This window comes from Ixodes scapularis, unplaced genomic scaffold, assembly GCF_016920785.2.
Source record: "Ixodes scapularis isolate PalLabHiFi unplaced genomic scaffold, ASM1692078v2 PGA_scaffold1__304_contigs__length_218370807, whole genome shotgun sequence".
NCBI lineage: Eukaryota > Metazoa > Arthropoda > Arachnida > Ixodida > Ixodidae > Ixodes > Ixodes scapularis.
The window spans coordinates 22,512,014-22,534,646 of NW_024609846.1; the positions used below are offsets into that span (position 1 = coordinate 22,512,014).

Sequence of the window (22,633 nt, forward strand, 5' to 3'; positions counted from 1 at the left end):
GTCAGTCTCGTTCTTTCTCTTGTCAAACGATGTTTTCCGAGAGTGCGCTGTGCTACTGGGGCCGGCGCACGGGATTGTGGGTAGTGTGGTGACAACCGAATGCTTGTCTCTTTAAATCTGCTTTTAGGGAATGAATGAACTAGCGAACAGCACCAGGTAAGTCGATTTCGGAATTCAACGCGGTTCGACTCGACCGCAGCCCGAAAACTGGCATTGGCGCGATTCCGAGCGCGGCTCGTGTTTGTGCGGTCTCCTCGATGGGAACGGGTCCGTCCTAAGCCTAATTTTTCGGACATGGGACTCGATTCAAAGAACATCTTTTCCACCTTATTTAATTCGGAGGTATTTTCCATTAGCCAGGTTCGGGTTTGTCACTTGTCATCTCAAACGCGCGTCAGGTTTCTATTCGGCGTCGCGAGGCGCCAACTGAACGACGATGCTAGTTTAAAGGCCGTTGCTGAGGGGGGCTGTCCAGTAGCTGCCTACGCAAACTGGAATCCGATTTTCTTGTTCGTGCGCGCTCGAGGAACGGTCGTGATGTCCTCGGTTTCACTCGTGGCGTCGTCCTTTCGTCGTCCTGACCGACGACGAACCGCCGGAAAGCGGCCCTCCCCCCATGACAGCGGGCCCTTTTCGCGCTGTCGGAGTAAACATCTTTCTCGAGGGAATACGGCGAGTTCGCCCCTCCTGCCATCGCTGGCGTCTGTGCGGAGAGCAGCTGTTTGGGGACAGTGTACGGGAGTCGCGCGAGTACAGCCCCACACTTGCGTAACTGAGACGACGGACGACAAAGCGGTGCCTCGAATTCGCACCAATGTCAAATCGCCTTTACGCCTAATTACGGTCAAGAGAGTGCAGCGCTGACCCGATACTGCGAGCGAGCGCGACCGTTTGATCAGTGTGGAAGATGTTTTTTGTTTTGATCTTTTTTTCTCGCGGTGCACAATGTTGGTAAGTCCAATGTCTCCCGGGTTGCTCTAATTCCACAATGATGTCTTTATTATTCTTTTTTTTTCCTTTACCTCCGTGCCAAGGTAAAGGCCACAGCCTTGAACCGCCCAGCTCCTACGATCTGTGAAGCGACGCCGCTCCAGCCCCCCTCCCCTCCCCTGAAAGCCCCCGGACTATGAGAATGGTGTTGTCACAGAGGCAGAGGGAGGAACTGTAAGTCACTTCTCTTTTTTGGGTGATTATCACCTTCGCGTGGCGATCGGTCGCCGGGGGCGATGGTGTGGTGCACGCACGGAGGCGGATCGGGCAGCGGATCTAGGAACAGATCAATGAAGCGAAGCGCGTTCCGAAGATTGTCCCCCTGACGCGACACTTCAAAAGTCTTCAAAAAAGTAAAAGCATCGGGAGGAGGGTGGTTGTCGGGTCGTGAGCGGAAATGCCAGTGTATCTGTGCGTGTGTGTGCTTTGGAGCAGAGCCAGCGGATGGGTTCACGTTTGCAAAGTGGATTTCTATAAATTTTCCTCGTGTGCTTGGGACATCGTTGCTGCGGGCAGGCTTTGTGATGATGTGGGGCGAGCCTCGTTGCTTTCTGTCGCGTTTCGAGGAGTTTTCTGACGTCTTTCAAGAACGTATCAGGGTCCTGCAGCTTCGGTTTATAGACATCCAAATCTTGCTCGAGCTTTAGTCGGGTCTCGACTAAACAAAACAAGTGTACTGTACTGTATGTGTAGCGCAACAATTTGAAAAAGGTTGTGGATACACTAAAAGGTAACTAAACAAGTTTCATCAAAAGCAACTTATTTGTTGCATGCACAGTGTATTTTATTTACTTTTTTACTTCACCACATTTAAGGTCACTGCACTTCCTCTGCATGTAAGCACACATTTGTTATCTAATATTCCTCTCTTTTGTAGAAACACTAGGCCTTTGATCAGTTCAAATAGGCATGAACTCCTTGTTCTTATTTACTCTCTCTAAAAAAAAAAAAAGCTCCAAGTAAGCAAGATATATCTCACTGGCCGTAAATCACTTTCTGGTGTGCTTGTCGACGTTAAATCGAGGGGCCTACTTGCCAGGCTTCCATAGAGTGACCCAAAATGAAAGGATAAACACAGCCCCCCCCCCCCTCTCTCTACTCTCCCAGTGTTTCTTAATGAGGCTCAATTTTGGCCTCCATTGTGTTTGGGTGGTGTGCTCCCCCCATCATCATCATCGAAGTTTGGGAGGTGTAATCTCGTCGCCCGCTTCTTTTGTCCTCTGCAAGCGTGGGAAAGGTTGGCCGAGACAATGCTTTTTTAAAAAGCCCCGTTCTTCCAGCAGCCTTATCTGTCCTGAGAGGGACAGAAGTAAAGACAAAATTAGGGGATGGCGGGAGCTGTTGGCATTGTTGTTTTCATTGGCTGGCCGGCCAGCCAGTCAGTCAGCCAGCTTGCTAGCCGAGTTTCTGGGTGAAACTGCACTTTGTTTCTGACCAAGATTCTATTTTGTAGCGGTGTCCTTGTTTAGTTTTATGTCTCACGCTTGTTCTGACCACGTGGGCTGAAAGGCGGTGGTGGGGCCAGGTTCCGTGTCCGACGTAGTACTCTCTTTTGTAGGAAGCGAGGTTGTCGTTGTGCAAAGCCTTTGAACATAGTGCAAAATTTTACAGTACCTTGATTTTTTTTTTCTTTGCATTTCATTTTGGTATATGGCAGCTTTTTTCATTTTTAGGTTTGACTAAGAGGGATGTTTGTTGTTTTTTGTGCCACTGTATTCCGCAAACAAACCAGCTGGCTGTTTGCAGTAATGCGGGACTGTTACAGGGCCACATTGTGACTTACTGACCATACAAAGTTTTTAATAATTTTTTTTTCTTTTTCACTTTTATAGTTGTGATTACATTGTGACCATCTTCACATGAATTTCTCCACGTACATGTTGTTATTATATTCACTTCATGTTCACCCCTTCAGTATTGCTTACAATGAACAAGTTTGAAATTGCAACATGCGAGCGAATTGCATTCTGACATTTGGCTCAGTGACTTCACCTTCTTAGGTTCACATATGATATATACACCATGTATTCATTTGTGTGTAAATATATATATATATTTATATCTATAATGTTAATGAGATGGAGAGTCACTGTAACCACCATAGAAGAGCTGAACAGACATGCAGTTTGTGCAAATATTCATCGCCGAACAACTCGTCAGAAATTTTGAAGAATCACTCTTGCTAATTGTGCATTATTTGGAGAGTGTTTTCTTTTAGATGTTAATGAGCAGTTCATTAAGACATGCTTGCAAATGGCAACCTTAGCGTACGACTTCATTCGCTTAAGATGGAGAGGATTGAGAGTGTTATTCATTTGCATAGGAGATTGTATTAGGAATGAAGAGGAATCCTTGGAAGTATATTGAACTTAAGAGCAGTTTGAATTTTCTTGACGAGAGAGAAGGGATTATTTTTGTTGCCCTTTTCATAGAAAATAGTCTCATATTTCGTGCAGTTTAATTTCAAGCTTTCTTTGGTGCTCTTTCATTAAGCAGTGTAGAGAATTTGTCTGAACGAGTTTTTATTTCTAAATCTAGAAGCTTTTGTGTCTGTCTTGAGCATGCAGTGAGCTTGTAATGCACCTTAAAGAATAAAACTCTGGTCTATGGTTCAGAACCGGACGAGAACGACTGTTTTCGCTGGTTCTAAATTTGGCAAGTTTTGTGAAGTGTGAATTTCGCGAAAATTTCTTAGGCACAAAATTTTGTGATTGGGGGTAGTATGCTGTGTATTTGGTACTGTGAGGTGATGTGTACATGTAGTAGTGTTTTTTGCTAAATGTTTTAAACCATTAATCTTGCAAAAAAGTTGGGTGCTCGCCAAAATGAAATTGTTTACATCACATTAAACAGGGTGCACCGATTTAATGTCAACACCATGCACATGCACCGCTTACGAAAGCTATGGTGCGTACAGTTTATAAGGGATTGGAGGGTTGATTTGTGTGTTTGTGCCTGTGACAACAATGCCTCGTAAGTCTTCAGTAGAATTTACTTACAAGGAACACTTCCGAGCGTGTCTCAAAGGGTGCAAGAGGTTGAAGGTGATTAAGTGGCGCAGCAGGCAAGCTGACATTGGTGGTTTGTTTCACTCGCAGCAACAAGGCCATTGCCGACTACTTGGCATCCAATGGCTTCATGGAGGCTCTCGAGTCTTTTAAGAAAGAGACAGACATGGTGAGTACACCTTGAGAGCACACCTTGAGGAGTTTCCTTATGCGCCATACTTGTTGTTTCTGCAGCTCTTGATTGTAGAAGTAGTAGAGTATGGCACACCTGATACTCATTGGGAACAGCGAGGTGTCTTTTCATTTATTTACGGCTTGCAGATCCAAACTGCTTGGTAAAGATTCATCTATGGTGCTTATATTTGTGGAGGTCATTTCGTTTGTCATGTTTGTGTCAGTCAGTGAGTGTTTTTTTGGGGGGGGGGGGGGGGGGGGGGGAACTATTGCAGTGTTGGTTCCACAGCATATAATGTGTGTACTCTGGCAATAGTGACAATGTGGGTATAGTATGCTGATATTCTGAAAATACATATCTTTTTCATTGTCTGGTTTACTTCCAAGCTAAAATGATTAAGCTGTTTGTTCACGAAGGATGAAGATGTTATGCTCACTTCCGTAGAGTAGTTTATGTGGGTGTTTACACCAGATTGTCAAAACAAAATATTTTTCGTTCTGGTTTTAGTTTCGTTCTATAAAAAGAAAAAGTTCCGTTCTGGTTTTGCTCTGGAACAAAAAGAATGATGGTCCATAATGGTTCGTGCTTGTGTGCAAAGTAAATTCAGAACCAAAATTAAAGATGAAAATGAAACATTTATTTTTATCGAAAGGTAGGTAATTGAAAATCTCTACCAAGTGTACTCTTATTGCAACAATAGAAGATGGAAGCATCTGGGTAATGCACACCGTGAGGAAGAATGGCTCAAGCCACTGAGCACGATCTCAGAAGCAGCACATCATTGGGTGTACTCGGTGAAATGCGAGACCTCTGTTCCGATAAAATAAACTTGAGCCCGGAGAATGCCCGGTCCATGCTGACCTGTGAACGGTACGCCAAGGGCTTCTTGCTCTAAAGTGCACAGTTCCGATTGCCATTACCTTTATTCTTCCTAAAATGTCAAAACATTTATGGTTATTGGAGCGCGTGGCTCCATATCCAGCATTTCGAGCAAGCATGCCATCTCCAGTGGGCCTAGCACACTTGTCAAGTGAGGGTTCTTGCCGCCTCGGCTTCTTTTTTTCTTAAGAAACACTCGAGGGAATCTTCTGGTTCCTCTCAAGAACCAGAAGATACGGAATTATTTGAACTTTCCCCTTAACTGAAAACTAGTAAAACAAAATTTTCATTTTTACTCTGGACCGATATATTAAATAACATTTCAATTGTGCTTTCGTTCCACCCAAAAGTATTTTCCATTTTCGTTTTTCGGTTTTGTTTTCGTTCGCTTCTGCCACCCTGGTTCACACAGGCATAAAAAATGTATTATAATTTTTTTTGTGTGTAGTATATTTCAGCTTGTGTGCTTTTGTTTCAATGGTACTAAAGCTTGCTAGTTATTCTGCTCGATGGAGCTAGATTATTTTATCTGTCACTGCTGCTATAGCCTTGAATAGAGGTGGTAATTGTCCTGACTTCAATAATAGCACAAAAAAAAATATTGGATGCATTTCATTGTTGTATGTGCACTAGCATACATTGGATCCAACTTGAGTTGGCTTGTCTTCGTTGACTTTTCCCGCATTATCTTGCTTACTGAGGCAGTCTCTTTCTTGTGAGTGTATTTGTGGTGAAGCGGTTCATCAGAGGCTCGGCTACCTGCCCTGCCCTGTCCACATACGTAATGCGGCGTCTGTCCATTTTGTTTTTTCTCTGCTGCAATCAGCCGGGGGATATTGACAAGAAGTATGCAGGCCTGCTCGAGAAGAAGTGGACTTCTGTCATCAGGCTGCAGAAGAAGGTGAGGCTGTGGCAAGACAGAAAAACTAAAAACTCTGGCCCGTGCCGCTGTATATTTCGTTACCATGAACCGTTTATGACATCTGTGCAAGTAGCTTTTTTTTTTGTTTCAACGCAGTGACACTGCGTAATACTGAACTTCAGCGGAGTTGTTTTCAAACCTACAATGTGTACCACGCGAGCATTTCGTTTTGTATGTTTCTTGATTCGTTCCTTTTTGTCAGAAAGAGTATGTTTACTGTCTCGAGAGTTTCTCTTGAGAAGGGTTCCTATGTTAATAAATATTACTAATATGTTTTATTCTAAATTAAATTAAACTGCACGGTGAAAACTTGGGTTGGTACTTTCGGAAATAATGATATTCCAATGGGCGGTGTGACTGGCCGTCTGGAGCCCGCCTGAGCGCCGACCTGCTTGAGCCGTGGCCTAGGTATTTCTTAGCCTCCCCCCCCCCCCCCCCACCCCCCCCTTCACTCCTTGAGATTGCAACTAGTAAAGGGGGGAAGATGCTGCCGGAGGTGCCTCCCATCCCCCAATTCACTCTCCAAGATCTCAACTAGTAAAGTAAAGGGGGGGGGATGCCGCCAGAGGTGGCACCCCCCCCCTTCACTTCACTTCACTTCACTTCACTTCACTTCACTTCACACTTCACTAGACGTGCTGCGCCCATTTGTGTTCGTTGTGTTTCTCCTCATCTCAATGTAAACTCATCGTTTTCATTTTCAATTTTTTAATCACGCGTTTGTTCTGTAGAACTTCGCAGCGCAGCACGTCTATCAGTGGCACCCCCCCATGTGACCGGGACGCCAAGTACTCCTGACGTTACCAGCACGCTTTAAACAGCGTGCTGGTAGTGTCGTCTAGAGCGAGTCATCGTAGCGTGTCTTTGAAAAGTGAACATATCGGGTGCCGCAAGCACGAACGCTGAGAATGCTGCGTTCGTTGCCTTCCTTCGTGCCGTGACTGTGAGTATGCATAGAAACTTCTTCGGGCGCGCCGATCGTATTGAAAGCCAGGCGCGACATCGGGCAAACGAAGCAGACCACGGGCATGGAGCAGACGTAGCCTAAGCCTAACATAGTTGACTGAGCAGCAAGCAAACGAGAGCAGTGTCGGTGTGCAAGGCAGTTTGGGATTGAGTTTTTCTTCCAGCGTCGCCTAGCACAACATTATGCTGTGTCCCAGGGTATTAAACATCCATACGCAGTCTTGACGTGGGCGTGTGGGCGCGTCTGCCTAGGTGATGGACTTGGAGGGCCGGCTGGCCGAGGCGGAGAAGGAGTACATTTCGGGCACCCCAAGTCGGGAGAAGCGCTCCCCGATGGAGTGGATCCCCCGGCCCCCCGAGCGGTCGGCCCTGCTAGGGCACCGGGCCCCCATCACCCGGGTGCTCTTCCACCCGGTGTACAGCGTCGTGGTGTCTGCCTCCGAGGATGCCTCCATCAAGGTGGGTGTCAGCCTAAAACTTCTCGACGGGTGCGTTTCAAAAGTAGCGTCCAGTGCACCAATGCACGAGACTCCTGCCTCGCTCAACCCTTGCTCGTGGCACTTGCACTTGCTCGTGGAACGTGTCTGCTGCGTTTTTGAACAATGGTTGGTAGTGCTTGTAAGAAACGCCAAGCGTGGATTTTATCGAGGGACTTTGTGTCAGCCTCCTCCGCCATCGGTCGAGAAATGCAGGCCGATTATTGTCTGCCGGGATGTGGAGATGGAGCTCGTTAATTGGTCGCTGGCAACCATGCCGACAACTGCTTGGCCAGTCGTGCCAAAGCAGCCCGTGAGAGATGGCATGGGCTGCGTGAAACATTTCTTGCGGATGCAGCGTCAATGCTTTTTCTGCATCGTAAAGACTGGTTCACGCTGCACCGCTCTCTTTTGTCGCGAAGCTTGCGTGCACCTTCCACGAGATACGACTGGAAGTGATTGGCGCATTTATGTTTGTATGAAGCGTTTCAACCAGTAAAGGAGTGGACTGGTACGCAGAATACGAAGCACGGGTGTGCCAGTGACTTGCAGTCGTATCTCAACTTACGTGCATAAGCTTCGTAACTTAAGAAAACGGTGCTCTGTGAACCAGCGCAATCGTGCAGGTTATTGCCGAGCACCAGGGTTTGTTGTCCCAGTATGGTATTGCGCACAAGTACTTTCTATGGCATGAAAGAGAACATTTTCGACAGAAATCTGTCTGGTTAGGGGAAGATTAGGTTTCCATGGCACACATAGTTTTGTGTGGTGGCCTTTTAGTTTTGCAAGAAAATTTTGTTAACTGTGTTGTACTGTGTAGTCCACTTGTAGTGATTCCATTTGTAACAGATCATTTTAGAAATATCTAATGTGCAAATATTCAAAATTTCGTATAGTAGTTTCGAATAGTATACTATTCGAGATTCGCTTCAAGATGAAGTGCGATATTCATATTTTTCTAATTGCTGATCGCAGCGGGTTTGGCCCGTTGAGTGCGCTTCTTATTGAGCACCGGTGCACTGTGGAGAAGTAATACCCGTGAAAGCGAGCTTCGTGGGTGTTACTTCTCTGCAGTACACCAGTGCTCGGTAAGAAGTGCACTCAACAGGGCAACCCGCCACAGTCACCGCTTGCAAAAGTTTAAATATCGCAATTGCGTGCTTGGGAGAAAAACACACTTTCAAAGCGGGATGATGCACGTGGTGTACTTAAAAATAAGCAAACTTTGGGAATGTTAATATCTACATTGCAGTACAATTTTCAATATTAAACTGTGTCTGTTATGCAAAAGTGTATGTTAGGCAGAGATGCCCTGACAACCTGCATTCATGATTCTTTTTTTTTTTCAAATTCTGGATTGAAGAAAGAATATTTGCATAGCAAGATTTGTAACTCCACTCAATTAGGTGTCGCTGCACGTCTCTATAGTTTTATTTTTATGTCACGTCTATCACATACTTGCCATCCGAAGGCATTGGACTCTGAGATTACTGTTCATAAATGTAGTTAGATTGAAATTAGCTTATAAATGGACTAGTGGAAGCTTGGGAACAACATTCACGATTTCAGCAGGGTCTTCGTTTAAGCATGGTGCAACGGTAGTTAGAGGCTTGCAGAAACTATTCGATATTTGATTAAAAGATATTCGGCCAAAACCACTATTTGCTTCGATTTCGCTTTAAACTCAAAATCCACTATTCACACATGACTAGAACTATCTCTTTTGAGGCACATTATTTTGCACTTTATTTGAACAATATTTTAAAATTCTGTCATTTTATCGGGCCTTTTTAGGAACGGCTCTTACCGCTCCCGCTACTTTACAAACTTTGTCTTTGTAACAGGCTTGCGGTACGTAACTGTCAGCATGCAAGAAGAAACCCCTTTTGGTTTTTCAATGTGTACCATATTTTTGGGACTGAGAATCCCTAAAGAACCCAATGGTACATTGATTTCTTGAAGCTTATCCGCTAGAAGTTACTTCAGGAGCTGTGTAAGGAAATCAATTCGTGCCCGACTTCATGCCCAGTACACACTGTGTTATGTGGAAACTGCATTTCAAAACTGCTCTTGCTCAGGTTTTGTGTGACCTTTCCACAAAGGTTTTGTTGTTTCCGTGAATATTCCCGTTGCCTTCTGGCGGCTGGGCATTTCCTCTGGAGCGTCAAATTGCACCGTCAGAGCCCATGAACTGGGGCCGAGTGACGGGGCTGCCTGGTGCTTCCTTGGACGCAGGTGTGGGACTACGAGACGGGAGACTTCGAACGGACGATAAAGGGACACACGGACTCTGTGCAGGACATAGCCTTTGACCACACTGGCCAGTTCTTGGGTGAGTAGCCTTTCTTTTTGCTGTCCTCTAAAGGTTTGGCCAAGAGGATTTATGCCTTGTTTTTGTCGGAAGGTATCCAGCCTTGCTGGAGGTACTTTGCACGTCAACCTTTGAAATTCTGAGGTACACTTTGTGCTTTCCACTTCCGCTCGCTTTCTCCTTTCTGACGTCCTCTCCCGCTCCACCTCTGAGTGGGGAATCCATGAAACTGTGCCTTCCTCTCTGTCCCCTATGTTTCTTTTTTCCACCCTTGTAGTTGGGGAAAGGGGAAGCCATCGTAATGTCCCAGTTTACCGTTTGCTCCCGAAGCGCCGCCTACCTTTCTGGGACACAGTATCGATTTCCCGAAGAACCCTGAAACCTTGCCCGCCTACCAAGAGTTGCAGCCGCCTTCCACTAGGGTGCACGGGGTCGTGAGACCAGAGAGGAGAAAATGAGTCCTAGAAAGTTTGTCTAGAAAAAAAAAAGAAAGATGTACCTGCTTGTTCCAGGGTTCTTACTGTGTCTCTTCTTCCCCGAGCCACTTGTCAAGATTTTTTTATTTATTATAATTAATATTGCGCATGAAAAAATCAATGAGTGGCTCCTCGAAAAAAGAAAGAACTGGAAGGATAGTCATTGCCTTCTTTTACTATTTTATTTTTGGATCACGCAAGCGCTTAAAGGGGGGGTGCAACGATTTCCGGCCTTCGGTCAAACATTTGTGGAAGTTGCCCTCCGACACTTCTAAAGTAAAGAACAGTAAATCGATTTTGCCTGCGTGTCCTAGTTGTTGTGTACAAAAAGAGATAAATATTAGCATTTCTGGCACCCCTCAACTCGCTCCCAGTCTTCAGGGTCGCACCTGGTCCCCCTCCTAGTGAGGTAATTCAGGGCACCGTGTAGGTTCCCGTGTGCTCTCTTGGAGGACGCTTCCTCTCCCTCTCTCTGCTGGCATTAGCGGGCGTTATGCTGCAGCTTAGAGCCGAGCGAGGTCACGTAAGCTTTTCGCCGTAGTTCCTTTGGCTGCCACTCGCGGCTGCAGGTGGGGGAAAAAAGCTACACTTTTGCTTTGCAATTATGCAGCGGAATTGCGTCATTTTTTAATGAAGGAGGTGTTTTCTGTATCCTCCGGGACACGATAAGCAACATAAAAAAATGACGAGATACAAATTCTTTTAATCGTAAAATTGTTGCACCCCCCCTTTAACATCTGGGTCTGTTTCTGCCGAGAGAGTCGGTTTACTCTTCGTGGCGACTCTAGAGCCCGATCGGCGTCCGATAGAACCGTCCGTCTTGCAGCCTCCTGCTCGGCCGACATGACCATCAAGCTGTGGGATTTCAAGTCCTACGAATGCCTCAGGACCATGCATGGTGAGTTTGCTCGGTCCGTCCGGAGATTGGCCGCCCAGTTTCCATTCTCACCATTTCCGCGAAACCGCCGACGTAAAAGATCTGTCTGAGTCGGCGGTTAGGCCCTTGCGGTAGTAGTGTAAGGAATAAAAAAAAAAGGTTTCGTCTGGCTCTTCTCAGATGCTCGAATCTTGCCCATTCTGGCAGACATTCTTTTCCTCTCGAGTATATTCACTCTGAGGAAATCCGACTCAATGCCTTTCTGTCGTGCTACAGTTTTTACAACGCTCGTTAGAAATCGCGACCAATGAATGTCTCGTGAAGCGTTCTACGAGCATGCTATACCTCTAAAACAAACGTCCGCTACCCTTTTGAGGATTCACCGGTAATTGCCATTTTTAACGTCTGTGATGGAGAAGCCAGTTAAATGCTTCAACCTTTTCAAAACAAACAACAACAAAAAAAGAAGCAAAAAGTTGGTCAGGTTTTTTTGGATGTGACTTTGGCACCGACGGGAGCACTCCCGAGCCTGCGAGGCGCTCCGTTGATTGCCGCCTCCGCGCTTTTGTTTGGCGCCGCACGCAGGGCACGACCACAACGTGTCGTCGGTGTGCTTCCTCCCGAGCGGCGACCACGTGGTGTCATGCTCTCGAGACAAGAGCATCAAAATGTGGGAGGTGGCCACCGGGTGAGTACACTGACCTCGCATTCCCCTGGGTTTCTGGGTGCCCAACGGCTCCCTGGGGTCCCCCGCGGCGTTCCTCGAACACCCAAATTCTCTCGGCCGTGCCCTACCCTTCCGGTAAAGCGTTTCTCTGGTTTTTAGGACAGTTTCAGACTTGCCAAGCCACAGATTGCTGTGCGGGCATGATCCAAATGGTGGAACGGACAACTAAAAAAAAAGGGGGGGGTTGCACACAACATTGTCTGTTCCCCTTTTTCCCTCGTTTCACACCGTGTCTTTTTTTTTTTTTTTTCATTTTAGATTTTATTTTTTTGATGAACCTAGGTAGTTCGCTTGCACTTCGAGTGTTTTTCTTTTTTCTTTTGGGTGTCCCGCCACATGATTGGTGCCAGAGACTGGTATAGGAACGTTTCTAGTGGAAGCCAGTGTTCCCGCACGATCCCGAGCCGACGTCTGTGGCAGAAAGTTTGACATCGCAACTAGCACGTTAAGGTCGGTTTGCACGCTTGAAGGGGTACTTTAACGAAATTTGAAATACTGTAAACAACTTATTTTTTTGCGGGCTCAATATTTCGTGATTTAGGTCAAAGCTATAGAGGGAGAATAGCGATGTCTGGGACACACAAAAGAGAGTTCCGTTAAGTGGCGAGTTCCTCCCTCTCTTCTTCTTTTGTGCTGGCTATAGAGCTGTCGGAATGACGTCAGGTTCAAAGCACGTACAGTTCTAGGTGAGACAGCTATCGTCACTACCTGTCATGGTTCCTAGACGGGCATTGCAAACGAGGCTTTAGCGACATCCACGAGGTGCTCCTTGCTAATTATTTAATTTGTTTTAAAATTTCTTTTTGTGTCTTTTTTAACAAGATATTGGTGTGTCTGATGTGATACTGCCCCTTTGAACATGTATGAACCAAAAAAATAAGTGCCGAAATTTCGTTGTAGTATCCCTTTAACGTTTGCTTACGATGGGGTTCTCGCAATTGCGAGAGAACACGGTTAGAGTGCCTTCATACACACACACACTTTTGCTTGAGTGGTGACATCTCAGCCACTTTTCCGCCAATTGTTTTTTTATGCATTTTGAAGCGCGTGCAATCTGCTGTCACTCAGCTCGAGCGCGTAGCTTTGGCTAATGCATAGACGCCATTTTACTGCTTAAGTCACGCACCGACTGCGTGAGAGCGTCCCACGCTGGCACATTCAGGGCAACAATGGATGTCTTCACCCTCAGACAGACAATCATGTAGGCACCCTAAACACGGTGGCACGCCGGCGCCATCCATGAGGTGGCCCTGGAACTGCGTTTCACTAGAGTGAAGGTTCCGCGGTATTTGAGAGATGAAACATACTATCTTTGAGAAACGGTCGTTCATTACATTGTCAAAAGTTCTTGAAGCCGGTAAAGAAAGAATGACTGTAAAAAAAAAAGTAGTAAACGTTCAGAAATGGCGAGCGTTCCACGGCTACCCGACAGATAGCGCCACTGTGTCCTCTTGTCGTAAGAGAAAAGTTTTTAAGGCACTCTGTCGTAGAGAAGTGTGTGAATCGGCCTTTGGTTTGACGGCCGAATCGACTGATCCAGTTGCCACTCACTGTTGGAGTCAACTCGGATGTCTCTTTGAAGGCGATATACTCCTCGAAGGAATGAGGATGGCAGGGAGGTGCTTCGGTCGTCCTGCCTCCAGCCCGAGCTTCTTGCCTCGAATAACGCGTGTCGGGATCTCTCGGCGAAAGAACGGCGTACGGCACTTGAAGAGACCCTGTCCTCTTCTTGTCGGTGGCTACGGAGTCCATGGGCGAGTGTTAGCGGGGGCGGGAGATGCAACTCTCGGACGCCCTTTGTCCCAGGGCATTTCGTCTGGACAAACGACAAGCCCTGTCTCTGTGAAGTGGGTGGGGGGTAAGGACGGGAGTGGAGCTTGGCAAATCATAAATGCAGATGCGGGTAGTCTTGAGGGAAACAATGAAAAAGAGGGCGAGGGGAAAGCAAGAAAAGAAAGCGGACGAAAGGTTTGGCGCATTTGTTTTGCCGCGACGAGTCAAAGTTGTTTGTGCGCTCGTCGACTCAATTTATTTTCATACGCCGCGCTACATTGGTGTTTTTGCCCGAAATAAAGCACGGAAAAAACTGGTACAAACCTTGCGAGTGACTTATATTTGCTTCCTTGCATGTATCGATGCGTCGCTGGCTATGGGGTCTAGTCAGGACCGCCGCCGTTCTAAGGCGCATCCGAAATCCCTCTAGATGATTGTATTAACCCCTTTGCTCGCAGGTACTGCGTGCGGACGTTCACGGGCCACCGAGACTGGGTGCGCATGGTGAGGGTGAACAGCGACGGCTCCCTGCTTGCCAGCTGTTCCAACGACCAGGTGGGTTCACTTTGGCCCGGTGTGCCGCGCTCGTGCCTCCTCTCGAACCGAGAGTCCGGAGGTACGAGAGGCCCGGCCAGCCTGTGGCCGCGTCGAATGTTTGGCCCGCTAGGTTGCACGATCGACCGGTGCGGTGTCGGTGCCTCGGGCGTCATCTGAATGGGACGGTTTTGCTCGTGGTAACGACCGCAGGCTATGCCTCTCCCAGCAGTATGGAGAATGCATTCCTTTATGTCAAAGGGTGTCGTTCGAAAATGGGGTTCTTATACCACACAGCCAGGTTTTTGAGTTCCTAAAAGGTGTTCACAAGTGCCAATTTTACTCCTTGTATACGGTCACGCTCATATTTAATACAACCTTCGTGCTGTATTGAATAATGACGAGAGCTTAACCCCCTTTAGCATAAGTTAAGCACCTCGCACATTATAGCTTCAGTTGCTTTTGTGCCTCAAAACGGCGGTCCGGTTTACTTTAAACGAGAGATCTACAGCTCCCGTTGCCTTCACAGTTAATATTTTGGAATGTGCGCATAACTTGGAACGAAAAGGTTTTAAGAAAGAAAAATGCGCGTTGGGCTTGAACAAGCGTGCGCGTCGATGCCCACACTCTTGCAGACGGTGCGCGTGTGGGTGGTGGGCACCAAGGAGTGCAAGCTGGAGCTGCGCGAGCACGACCACGTGGTGGAGTGCGTGGCCTGGGCCCCCGCCCACGCCCAGCTGTGCGGGGCTGCCGGGGACAGCAACCGCAGGCCGGGGGCCGGGGGGGCCCAGGGTACGGGCCCCTTCCTCGTGTCCGGCTCCCGGGACAAAACCATCAAGGTCTGGGACGTCAGCACAGGCCTGGCCCTCTTCACCCTGGTCAGTGCCCTCAGTAACCGTTCTTTGCGGGGGGGGGTCTTTGCATAGAGACGGTCGCAACCTTCACTACGTCGGTTGATGAGCCCTGCACTGCGGCCTCGAGCTTCTTTTCGTCATTCTCCGAGGAGCTGGAAGGGCTCTAGGCCACGTGTCCTTTTTGCCGACAGATATCCTATCGAGGGTCGGCACATTACGGGCCACCACTTGGCCCGTTTGTGCAGCTCGGCGTGCAGAATTTTAGATTCCTCTACATCCCCCAGTGTGCACGCATTACTCGGGAAGTTTACTGGCAGCACCGTTTGTGCAGCACGAAAGAGAAGGATTTTGTCCCCTCTGATTTTTGTCCTGAAGACCTGGGCACAAAGCAAGGGCTGGAGAGTTTGGTGACCCGTTCCCTTCCATGCCTCCCAGGTTGGGCACGACAACTGGGTGCGTGGAGTGAAGTTCCACCCGGGGGGCAAGTACCTGCTGAGTGCGTCGGACGACAAGACCCTACGCGTCTGGGAGCTGGCACACCAGCGCTGCTGCAAGACCCTAGACGCCCACTCACACTTCTGCACCTCCCTCGGTGGGTCTTGACCCGCCCTCTCTTGTGCCTTTGTACTGCCGCTCCGTGAGAGTGTGCGTCACCGTCTTCCAGGAAGAATGCACCAAGGGCATTCCGCTCGGGGAATTTCGATAAGTGCACCTTAATCCGAAGCTATTCCACTCTGAAGACGAGTCGTGATCTCCTTGGGGAAATATTTCTGAGCTTTTTACTGCAAGGGCTTTATACAGCAAAGGCATTATGCAGCAAAAGCATATTACAGGAAATGCATGCCACGGTGAGGGCGTATAACTGAGAAGGTATGCCACAGTGAGCCCTAAGAGCATACCTCTGTGAGTGTATACCACTATGGAGGGCATACTGCTAAGGGTATACTGCTGTGAGGGCGTGCCACTGAGGGTATACCAATGTGACTGTATCAAAGGTGTACGAATATCAAAATCTTTGAAGTGGATTGAATCAAATAGTAAAGGTTACGAATATGAATATTTTAGAATATGATTAGTTTCAAATATGAAGAGTTTCGAATGTGAATATTTTCAAATAAAAATATTTTCTATTTGATGTGACTTAAATGAGAATACTCAATCAAAACACAACTAGAATTTTTTTTTCAACACTTATAAAAAAATTAACTATATTGAAAAAAAAAAGTAACAACAGAGTTGGAGATTATATCGGGGACGAACGCAACCGTGTGAACGTACCGTATTTACACGATTGTAGGTCGACTCGATTGTAAGTCGACTCCCCCACATCACACATCAACAAAAAAAAATTTTTTTTTTTTTTTTTTTTTTAGATGCGCATTTTATTGCAAACACGTGAGAACAGCAAAGTATCTGTTTCGAAAGCCGAGCCTCCAACACGCGATCGATACCTTCTGGCGTGCTTTGGCTGCGCATGCACGTGCGAGGTGCATGAGATGGCCAAGCGTTATTGGAATTAGGCAGTTCACGCTGGAGGTGGGGACAACTGAAGCTGCTCACTGTCGTTCTCACTCCATCCGCGACTAGACTATAACTCATCTGCACTGGTGATGTCAGTCCCGTCGTCATCACTGCTATGTTCTCGAAGCACGTCGTCTGCGTCGTCCAATGAAGTCTCGCACTTCCCAAATGACAAGATCAACCGCATCTTCCGCGCTTGCTCGGCGATCATGTTGGACATCACGGGTAGGGACCGATTGCGCACGTTTGCGGCGTACGTTGCAAGCCTGACCTCCAACTCCGGAAGGCATCCCCACCTATCCAGACTTTGGCCCGCGGAAGCTTCTTCGTTTGCCGTCACACTTTAAGATTCCGTGCCACCGCAGATCCACTGGGGCATCACCCACTCCAACGGGGCGAACTTGCGTCCAACAGCGCAGTTGTTGGTTGCTTCTGAGTGAAGAATGGCCATAAACGAGCGCCGAAAACCTAAACTGCCCGGATCACGTGTTTCAACACAAATGAACATAGTTAGCGCACCAGCATGATCTCGTACTCGATCAAACGATGTGCGACAGTGAATCGTGCGAAAAACTGCGAAGAGAAGCCGCGGGGTGAGCGAGCCAAGCGAGCGAGCCGTGAGTCTGTTCTAGCCACTGATCTCTATTGTAGTAGGCTGGATCGCGGATCGGGAGCCCGTCGGTGTTGCCACCGGCGGCTTTGCTTGACACCAGGCAATATACGCAAGTCTATGGGAGAAACACACAAAAGTAAGAATATTGAAGCATGTACGCTGTGCTCAGAGGCGAGTATTTTATGGTGTGCTGCGATCCTTAGGTCGGGTGTTTGGAGATCGAATCAGTGTTTGTCAAAGGTTTGGTCGCCAATTTAAAAAAATCAAACGTACCAGAGCACCTGCGGCTGAGCTGGCAAGCTTGCTCTCGTAGTGGAGAAAACAAAGGAACTTGCCGTCAATAAGACCGTCCTTAGGGAAGCCCAGAAGTTGATGAATGACGAAGAAGTTCCATCTCGACGGCGGTTTTCCGGGAGTGAGCGAATTCCGCGTAGCAAAGCCTTCGAGTTGTCGTCTGCTAAACCGAACTCAACGAAACCGCCACCGACTCCGCGGTAACTCTAGGTAACTCTCGCCTCATTGAGCTCCAATACAGTGGAGTCACTCTCGACCACAAAATATTTATTTATAAGAACTGCGAGGGCTGTCAGTTTTAATGTTTGTACGCAAGCTATTTGACGGGCTTATCGAAAAGCATCCAAAAAGTTTTAGTGCCGACAACAGCTTAGAAACAGGGTAAAACGTCACTTTTTCTCGTTCTTCCCATAGAGCCCCATGCATTGGCTGGTGTGAATCAATGGCCGCCGGTGGCGACACTCGGCCCCAGCTGCCGAGGCCGCGGTCCGCGATCCAGCCTACTACAATAGAGATCAGTGGTTCCAGCGGTTCCAGCGGCCTCCGGAGTGGCTCTTACGAGAAGTGTCGTCACCCCCCGGGAGTCGGGCGCTCCGTGCTCTGTTCACCGCCGTGCATTCGGGTTACGCCCGCGTAACGTGCATTTTATTGTATATAAAGTGCATTTTATTGTGTATATCTCCTGCCTTGGCTGCGTATTAGCGGCCGGCAGTATCAATAAATAAATAAATAAAAAATAAATAAATAAATAAATAAATAATTTGCAAAAATAAAAAATAATTAATTTGTAAAATGAGCGCACAAAACAGTGTAATGCTAGGGGTACAGCCGGCTGAACTCGGAACAAGCCGAGGTGTCCATGATATCGCGATTGTTTTGTTTTTGCCGGCGGTGGAATGCTTTGGTTCGATTATAAGATTTCAGATTTTCAAAAATTTTAAAAAGGGTCGACCTACATTCGTGTAAATACGCTAAACGGAAGTACACAAGCGAAGGTGGGTCGGAGGGCCACAACGGAGTCGGAGATCGCACGATCACGCCGTGCAGCTGCACTCGCTGCAATCCAGACATCACAGCGAGTGAAAGAAAAATCGCGCTACCGCGTGCAAATGGCTATCCAGTGCTTCTTACAAAAGAAAAAAAAGAACAGAAATGGGCACTTAGGTTGGCTTTTTGGGCCTGCCAAGCTTGAAACAATACTGCGCAGTTCAAAAACAAACTGGGAATGAGACTGCAAATTCAGACTAACGAGCAAGTTCTGCGTTATTCATAGCTTCCGAATATTCGAAGAACTTGATACTTTGAACGGTGAAAGTGTGGAGTGAATCTAATAGCAGGCACAATTTGGGCGAAGTATTTGAAGTTTTGAATATTCTCACACCCCTAGTGCATACCACTGTGGAAAGCATACCACAGTGCGAGTATACCAGTGGAGGTGTACCACTGCTGGGGCACCTATAGTGATGACACGGCTTGCACTTGAGCTCAGCTGTACAGGTTTTTGCTGTATTTGACTTATAAATCTCAGATTACCATTCTTCAGTACTTTGAGCATGCGTTATGCAGTTGCCGATTATTTTTCGGACTTTGCAGGGACGGAAAAAATGTCAGAATAACAGAGCAGTGTGAAAATTCAGCAGATTAAAAAGCTAGCCTTTCTATTCGCTTGAGAATTGCTGCCTTCTTTTCTAGCGTTTTGGTCGAGTTACTTTCTGCGCTTCTTAGCGACACTTCGCGGTGGCGGAAGGACAGATGGGGGGGTTATGATGTCCGAGCCAGTGTAGTCCGGAAACATCCCTCACCGAGACGAGATGAAAGGTGCGAATCCACGACTGCAGAACGGCGAATGAACAAAGCAAAATGATAATGATAATGATGTGCAGATAGAGAAAAAACAAAGCCGTAGCGTAGTGTCACCTAGCGGTAGGACTTAGCAGTACTCAAGTAGCACTGTCAAACCAAGCCAATCGATGTGCAGCCAACATAGAATCTAATATGGCGGCATCTTGGTGGTGTTTCTCGCGAATCTCTCGCGACAAATTAGTCAGAAAAATTTAACTTCCGGATTTCAAGCTGTCCAAAACATTGGTCGTGAATATGCACTATTTCTGTCGGGTAGTCACGGTATCTTCTTCAGGTTGGAAGTATCGAGCAAGTCGGAATTATCGGCCAGTCAGTAATGTAAGGTCACTCTTTAACATCTGCATTCTCCCAGAGCACCTGGAAAGTCAGTTGCCGTGATTTATAAAGAGATTCGGGCAAATAAGGTTGAGAATAAGCCTAGAAATGCTGTCTGCCCGAGAACACCTACCATACTAGCAGGTGACACCTTTCCATCCAAACTTAGCTGCAGCCTCATCCTTTGCCGAGCTCCCATCACGACGTGCGCTGAGAACGGGAGCTTAGAAAATGGGGCGTGCCACAAACTTCATAAGTGCGTGTCTCGAAATCTCGACGCGACCCATCGCGCGCCATCTGTCGACACGTTTCTGAACGACCGCGTGCCTGTCTGCCTTTGCAGACTTCCACCGCACGGCACCCTACGTGGTGACGGGCAGCGTGGACCAGACGGTGAAGGTGTGGGAATGCCGCTAGCCGCACGCCGAGACGACGAGGAGGGCCCCCTCCGCCTTTGCCACCCTGCCTGCGTCTTCACGCTGCGTGCGACGACCCCCCCTCCCCCTCCCCCCGCCAGGCTCAAGAACGGACTGCAAGGTGCCCGCGGCCGTCTTGGCTCGGCTCGAGCAACGTCTCGGCCCCGCCGCTCGGACCCGTCGTGGAGAGAGCCCATCGAGGCACCGAGACGTGGGTGCTGTCTCGTGGTTTCCGCTTCACCTGACCCCTTGGGAGTCGCCGTAATTTTCGAGCTTCAACCTTTCGTTTTCCTCCAAGACCCCTCGCCGGGCCGAGAGAGCCGGACGATTGGTGGCCACGCGCTTCGAACGAACACGCAAGTCACCGGCGCCGCGCCTCGTCTGCGTTTTCTTTGGGGACGGGAATAACCTCCACTTTTCGGGGTTTTGCGGCCGCGAACCGCTCGTTGGGGGACGCGGGGCGTCTCTAGAGAGGCTGTGGTGGTTGGTGAGAGCTGGAGCCGAAACCGCGAGATGCGAACCACCTGCGAAATTACACTAGTAGCGAAGTCACCGCATTGGGTCCTCTGTTCCATCCAGAGGAGAAAACTTCTTTTTTTTTTTGACGATCCCTCTGGCGGTTTGCCTCATACGACGCGATGCGAGTTTAAAGCATTCGAGGGAGTGTTTTTGTCTTTTTTTTTTTATTTGTGTGCTTTTCATTTTAGTATAATACTTTTTTACTTTGTAAATAACCGCGTTCTTGCGCCAACAGTTGGGTTTTATTTATACGCTATATATATATATATATATATATGTACTTTCCAGGGAAAACTTGCAGTCGGTCGCGATTAGCAGAGGTAGGCGCTTTGGGGTTCTCTTTTGGGGGGCACACGTTTTTCGTTAGGCGGTACTCGTTCCATTTTCTTCCGGGGGACGGGGCGACGGCCGCCCGTCTCCGGCTCACGTGCGCGTCTTTAGAGAACTGAAACTACGCTCACGACGTCGATGGAAACCTTTCCCGTGTGTTGCACACACAAAAAAAAAAAAGGTAAACTATTCCGTAGACCGCGTGTGAAAGCACTGTCCCACATAGTAGTCGTAGCGAAACCCGTAAACCTTAATGTAGCCGCTTCTTTTTTTTTTTTTCTTTTCCTTTTTTGCAGTTATTGCACAGTCTGTCCTTTCCAACCTTAAGTTGCGTGAGTGTGTGCCGTATTTACAGGTATTTATAGGAATGCTCCTTGCGATAGGTTTTTGAAAGATGCCTCCAATTGGAGGCTGCCAAACTATTTTTTTTTCTCCTTGCTGTTTTTTTTCTTTTGGGGGGGGGGGGGGGGGTCTTTCTTTTGTGTACAGTACTTATACATAGGGTCCTTCGTCTTTCGGGTCTTATTTTTGGCAACGACTATTTTATCAACCGTTTTCAAAACCATCGGAACAAAATAAAATTTGGTCCAAGTTTTATCTCATTCTTATGGTTGTGTTCCTGTTGTCCTCCATGTGTCTTTGTTTAGCGGTTCAGAGCTCCCAAAGTCTTTAATGGGTTTTGCCCATTTTCCTGTTGGGGCTTTTCCGTGCTTTTCCGTTAGGGCATAGTCTAAAACATATTAAATAAAAATTAAAAATAATTTGGTACAATAACTTTAATATAAAAAGTTCCCCATTTTGGTATTGATGTTGTGGATGTGAAAATAAAACCCGAAAACGAAGAATTCTACTTAGTAAAGATATGTTTGTTTTTCTTTTTCAAAATAGCTTTTTTTTTTTTTTCTCTTCCGGTTGAAAGCATAAAATTTATCTCATGCAATTTTCGCAATGCAGACTGTCACTGGTTCCTTGTCCTCTGCTGGAAAATTTGCTGGATGTAGAATTGCCGAATAAAAAACAATTGCAACTGGAGTGTTTGGGCTTTGTGGCTTCTCCGGTTGCATGTCTGCTGCTTGGCTTTCCATCATTTTTGACCAAAAATAAGCTTGGGGTATCTTATATCAACGTATCCGTAGTCATATCTGAGGGATAAAAACTTGTGACACGAAACCATACGAGCCTTTTGTTTTTAAGGTCTTGTTACTAAAATTATGACTAAATTAAAAAAAGAATGTAAGTGTACAAACAGTTCAAAGATTGCTAAACTAGTTTTGTTGTGACCCACACTTAGTGGGTCGCAGCAAAACTAGCACACGAGGGTAGAAAGTAGAAGTCTGGATTTTTGCCGTAAAATTCCTTAATAGGGGTAATAGGGGGCTATTTTTTTCTGGAAAGGGTCGGGTGCTCTCACCGGCTCGTGCCTGTGTTGGTAATGTGCTGTGCACTGGACATTGAAATCGCTGACTGCAAACTAGAATGTTCGCCGACGGACGGCCATACCACTGCGAGACATTGGAGTCGTGTTTGGAACTGGAAACGCACCCGTTGCCTGATACAGCACACTTGACTTGAAAGCTGGAGATCTGCACGTCCTCAAACTTTCTCGCCAAGTCCAGGGCGAGCTGAAGAAGAAAATGCTACTGTCTTACACGGCCTATGTACAGACGATTGCAGAAAAGACTGTTTGAAATCCAAGACTGTTTTGCTCCTGCTTGAAGTGGCACAAAACGACTTCCTCTGCTCCTGTGTTCGAGAACAATGAAGAAGCAGTTGGAACGCCGCAAGAGACTGCGG

At 47.4% G+C, this 22,633-nt stretch overlaps 1 protein-coding gene across 1 annotated transcript; it reads left to right on the forward strand.

Annotated features, from left to right (window-relative positions):
- On the forward strand, positions 1-21,871 carry LOC8030493 (lissencephaly-1 homolog). The gene is made up of 12 exons (XM_002401435.5): positions 1-156; positions 1,035-1,164; positions 4,089-4,167; positions 5,879-5,953; positions 7,193-7,399; positions 9,652-9,748; positions 11,030-11,101; positions 11,666-11,768; positions 14,039-14,135; positions 14,750-14,992; positions 15,404-15,560; positions 19,918-21,871. Exons 2-12 carry the CDS (start codon positions 1,127-1,129, stop codon positions 19,989-19,991), a joined length of 1,242 nt encoding a protein of 413 aa, XP_002401479.3. The 5' UTR covers positions 1-156; positions 1,035-1,126; the 3' UTR covers positions 19,992-21,871.
- Positions 21,872-22,633: the final 762 nt, after the last annotated feature.